The sequence below is a fragment of the Vipera berus genome, assembly GCF_964194415.1.
Source record: "Vipera berus genome assembly, chromosome: 15".
Classification (NCBI taxonomy): domain Eukaryota; kingdom Metazoa; phylum Chordata; class Lepidosauria; order Squamata; family Viperidae; genus Vipera; species Vipera berus.
In genome coordinates this window covers 5,830,161-5,835,160 of record NC_138218.1, presented here as the reverse complement: position 1 = coordinate 5,835,160, position 5,000 = coordinate 5,830,161, and the positions used below count along the sequence as shown (strand labels likewise).

The 5,000-nt window shown below is 46.6% G+C and overlaps 1 protein-coding gene and 1 long non-coding RNA gene across 3 annotated transcripts in view; one reads left to right on the top strand and one right to left on the bottom strand.

Annotated features, from left to right (window-relative positions):
* Positions 1–728: 728 nt before the first annotated feature.
* LOC308674956 overlaps positions 729–5,000 on the bottom strand; it is a 10,507-nt gene continuing 6,235 nt past the window's right edge. Inside the window, exons 3-4 of the long non-coding RNA XR_014028010.1 lie at positions 3,808–3,947; positions 729–848 (exon numbers count right to left, since the gene is read on the bottom strand). This is a non-coding gene — a long non-coding RNA (uncharacterized lncRNA). The remainder of the gene's footprint in view (positions 849–3,807; positions 3,948–5,000) is intronic.
* ENG (endoglin) overlaps positions 836–5,000 on the top strand; it is a 39,201-nt gene continuing 35,036 nt past the window's right edge. For both annotated transcript variants that reach the window (XM_081339811.1, XM_081339812.1), the window contains exon 1: positions 836–1,397. In XM_081339811.1, coding sequence (XP_081195937.1) covers positions 1,337–1,397 — 61 coding nt within the window. In that variant the 5' untranslated portion in view covers positions 836–1,336. The remainder of the gene's footprint in view (positions 1,398–5,000) is intronic.

Genomic DNA, 5,000 nt, shown 5'->3' with positions numbered 1-5,000 from the left:
GTCTGCTAATGAATTAATACTGTAACATAGCACCCCCCCCCCCAAAAAAAAATATCTTAGAACGTTCATGCTGTAAAATAGTGACTGACACAGAATGAAGCAGCCAGACCTCATGAAGTTCAGGAGGAGAGGGTGTGAGAATGGGGGATGAACGGGGGGGGGGGGAGGGTGTCCCCTAGTGAATTAATACTGTAAGCCAAACACACCAGCCCAAAAAAGCTCTAGAGAGCCTTCGCACTGTAAAAGAAGGGCTGGCACAAAATGAAGCGGCTAGACCTCATGGAGTTCAGGATCGGAGACTGTGAGAATGGGGGTTGGAGAAAGAATCCTCTTAAGAGTAAAAGACCGAAAGCATTGGGCGCTACGTCACTTCAGCGTTGACTTCTGTTTTCCCCAGCGCAAAAAAAAAAAAGGACTGCATCTTTTTTTCTCTTTTTGAAGTAAACTTGCACATTCATCTCAGCAGCCAAAAAAGAAAAAATTAGGAAGCGACTGCATGGATTTACGAAAGGCAGGCAGCCTTAAGGGCGCAAACGATTCTTGCGTTTTTTTAAAAAAAAAGATTATTATTTTTTTTATACGCTTCCCTGCCCGGGAGACACCCCCCCCACCCCCCCAAAAAAATGAGTTTTAAACGACCCCAAAACAGGATAAAGTTTGTTCCTAAAAGTTGACCCTCCCCTCTTGAACTCCCAATGGTGAAGTGAAGCTGTTCTCCTGTCAAAAATCACGTCTTTTCTTTTTTTTCCCCTCCCGTCAGGAGATTTTTCACTGTCAAGCGTGACCAGCGGCAGCCCAGGAATTTTTCTTCTTTTTTTCGCATCCTTTGAAACTGCTTTTTTTTCCCCCTTTAAAAAAAAAGAGAGAGAGAGAGCTAAAGAAAAGAATTGCATTTCCTTTCTCTCTGCTTTGGCAGCAAAAAATCTGGCAGGCTTTCCCAAGTGGGAGTGAATTTCCTGCTCCGGCGGTGTATCATTAAGGCTGAGCTGGAGGCCAGCCTGGACATTTCAGCCCTCGGAGCTCAAAGAGGAGGACGAAGGAGGCTCTGTCTGGCTGCGTCTGAACCTGTTGAACTTTGGCCTGCTTGCCTTGTCTTCTTCTTCTCCTCCTCCTCCTCCTCCTCGGTCGCCGGGATCCATCACCCTCTGGACTTCCTGAAAGGGAACGAGGCTGGAGTGGCGAAGAGCCGAACTGAACCGTTTGCTTCACCCTCTTCCGATTGCACGACGACCCAGCCCGGCGGGCTCCAGTTTTCCCAGCCCTTTGCCTCTGGATACGGGCTAAAGGGGGACAAAGAGGAGAAGGGACGGGCACGGACCGTTTGGATCGCATCGAGATGGCCCTGTGGTGCTTCGCCATGCTGCTTCTGATCCCTGGCCCTGCGGTCACAGCCACAAGTAAGTAACGTTCTCGCTTGAGTCTCCGATGGAAAAGGGAGATGCTAAAATTGGGGGGGGGGTGTTTTAGGGTTGGGTGGGTGTCTAGGGGGATTCTCAGTCATCCAGATCGCGGTTGCTTTTTTTCAGGAGGCAACTGGACTTTCTGGTTTTCTTCCTTTGAAGACGTTTCGCTTCTCCTCCAAGAAGCTTCTTTAGCTCGGACCGGACGGCGGGGAAGGGAAGGATTTATACTCCTTGCAGACTGCTGGTCGTTTGCCTCCTTTTAGAGGGTCCTTGAGGCCACTTGGAGGTTTTACCTGCGTCCTCGGTATCACCTGAGCGGTGCAAATGGGTGTGGAGCCTTCTTGGCTGCAGGATGTTTACTGCCCTGGGTCCCTTCCTTGTTGGAGACGGGCGCAGGCTGTTGGGGATGAGTTCTGGGTTGTCTGAATCGCAAACCGAAGCGCAAACGGTTCCTGCAGTCTGCAATGTTTTGGGGAAATCCGTTCAGACTCCCACACCATTCGAAGGGGCTTCCTCCCAAAGCGCACGGCTAAATGTCTAGGGAGGTTCTCCATCCTCCAGGTCAGGGTTGTCCCAAAGGTGCTTTTTCCAGGAGGCAACTGGACTTCCTTGATTTTTCTTTGAAGACCTTTCGCTTCTCCTCCGAGAAGCTTCTTCAGCTCTGGCACGGCTAAATGTCTACGGAGATTCTCAGCCATCCAGATCCTGGTTGTCCCAAAGGTGCTTGCCCAGGAGGCAACTAGACTTCCTTTGTTTTTCTTGGAAAACCTTTCGCTTCTCGTCCGGGAAGCTCCTTTTGGGGGGGGGGTTGGTTCCAGGGGGCCTGTCCTCCCCTCCAAATTGGGGAGAGGGATTTTGGAGGTTGGCGCTGATCAAGGTCAATCCATGAGACCACCAAGGATGCTTGCAGCATCTCCTAAAACGGATCTCCAGAAGCCGTTTAGGGGAAGAACTTGGCAATCTTCTGTCAAAGGTGAGGAGATGGACGGAGACATCTGGGCCAGGGTGATGGGCTTGTAATCTCTGGGGGAGCGGGGGGGGGGAAGGTTGACCTGGGCTTCTGTAGATCTTCACCTCAGTTCTGAGGCCTGTCTTCAAGAAGGATGAATTGTACTGCAAGGAGTCACAAGTTCTCTTTCGGTTTCTCTCCGATCCAGAAGTGAGATCTGAGGGAAGTTTTGTTCCGTCTTGGGTTCCCCTTCAAGTCCTTTCTATCTCCTCAGCTTTGCAGATTTCAGCAGACTGGATGGTTTTGTTCCTCCCAAAAAAGGTCTCAAAATAGCTTCCCCTGCTTGGAAGTGTCGAGCTAGAGTAGGTGGATGGTGGAAGATATTCGAGGGAGAAATTTGATTCGCCAGGACAGCCTTGCTCGGAGTTGAGTTGAGTTGGGCCTGTTCCTCAACCTTGTCACAACTTCAAGCCAGGTGGACTTCAATGCCCAGAATTCTCCAGCCAACATGCTGGCTGGGGGATTCTGGGAGTTGGAGTCCACCCAGCTTAAAGTTGACAAAATTGAGGAACCCCGGTTGAAGTGATGGTTGAGGAACATCAGCAGAAGTGACGGTCTGCAGCCCATGCTTTGCTCTGGGTAGAAAAATCAGTTCCAACTTCTTTTACAATTATTCAGTGATCCAAAAACTGAGGAATGTTCTTAGCTAACACGGTTGAAAATACACACACACACACACACACTCACAAAGAAGCCTAAAATGTTACATTCGACTGGGCTCTTGTTTTGCTTAAGTCACGCTGATAAAGCGCAAAGCTTCAGTGGTGCCACAAATCTCCTTTTCCAAATAAATGCCTCCCCCTTGGACCTTCCCTTTGCACACCCAAGCAGTGGGCAGCTGCTAAGAAGGAGTGACAAATTAAGTGTCACAATTTGGGTGCAAAAAAATGCAGCACAACTAAGGGGTTTGGACTGCTAACAGTGCAACACAACCAATCTGCCGTGAGTTGAGTTTTTCTTCCTTTCTCAATGAAATCGATCCAAAATCAAAATCGCTCAAAAGGTTGACTTTCCCCCCCCCAGCTAGGGGCCTAAAGGAACTCTACACATGCTCTCAAGTCCTCTTGTTTTTGGTCTTTCTCTGTTGTTTGTACCAAACTACTCCTGCTTGGTTGGCTAGTTGCTAAAAGAAGGAATTGTACTCAAGTCACTGCTGTTCATACATTTATTCCGTCTTTAACCCTCATTTCTAGTCAAAGTAGCCAGACTTTAAACATCCCCCAGATTAAATCCCATTAAAAACAAATCCTAAAATTTGTAATACGGAAGTTGGTTTTAACCTACAGTGCATATATTATGAAGTCAGTCCCCTATGTGGATATTTAGACATAAGTATAAAGATTTATTAATGCCTGATTATTAGACGATAACCCTCCATGATTAGAGGCAGTCTACCTTTAAATAATATGGGACGCGGTGGCTCAGTAGGTTAGGACGCTGAGCTTGTCGATCAGATGGTCGGCAGTTTGGCGGGTTGAATCCCGAGTGCCACGTAACAGAGTGAGCGCCTGTTACTCGTCCCAGCTTCTGCCAACCTAGCAGTTCGAAAGCACATAAAAATGCAAGTAGAAAAATAGGGACCACTACGGTGGGAAGGTAACAGCGTTCCGTGCGCCTTTGGCGTCTAGTCATGCCGACCACATGATCACGGAGACGTCCTCGGACAAGCGCTGGCTCTTCGGCTTTGAAACGGAGATGAGCACCGGCCCCTAGAGTCGGACACGACTAGCACGCATGTGCGGGGGAACCTTTACCTTTTACCTTTAAATAGCTGCTCTAACATAGAACTCAAATCCCATCTTGATCCATTCGTCCTTCACTTATCTAATTGCTCTGTAAGCCTCATCAATTATTCTTTTATATCCAGAAAGAAATATCACAGCATATTAAGGGATGTGTTCCCGCGATACTAAGTGATTTCTACATGCTGATTTTATGTGATGCGATTTTTTTTTTAAAAAAAGATTATTTTAAGCAGTCAAGCTGGTTTCTTGTTGGTTTTTGAGGGCATCTCTGGCTTAATGGGAAATGGGACTAACTTGTCATTTTTTTCAGAGAATGCCTGCATATTTGAAACACTCCTCTGCAAAATATTTTTTTTAAAAAAAGAATCAATTTAGAAATATTTATTTTACTGATGGATAAGAAATATTTTCAAACTATCTTTCTTTGTAAAAAACAACAACAACACAACAACACATTTTTGGAAGTTAGGGGTCCCGTAAAAGCAAATTGTTCAAAGCAGAATTTAAAACGCACAGCCAGATCTTACAGCAGTAAGGAACAGCAGCTCAAAAAGACAGTTATTAAAAGATGGGTAATATTTGTCAGGAATCGACATTGGAAAAAGGGAACAATTTTGCAGGGGGCCAATTAAACCCAAATATGCTGAGTTGAGGCGCTGGGGGCTGAATTACATCTTCTATCGGTGCTATTCAATTTCTCTCGATTGAGTATCTTAACTGTTTTGGTTCCCGGAAATTATGATGCTAAAAGAGCATCCAGGGAAAAGTGTAAAATATCTTTTCTTCAAAAAGAGAGAGAGAGAGAGAGAGAAAATATCAGAAGGCAAGTTGCTACGAGGAGGG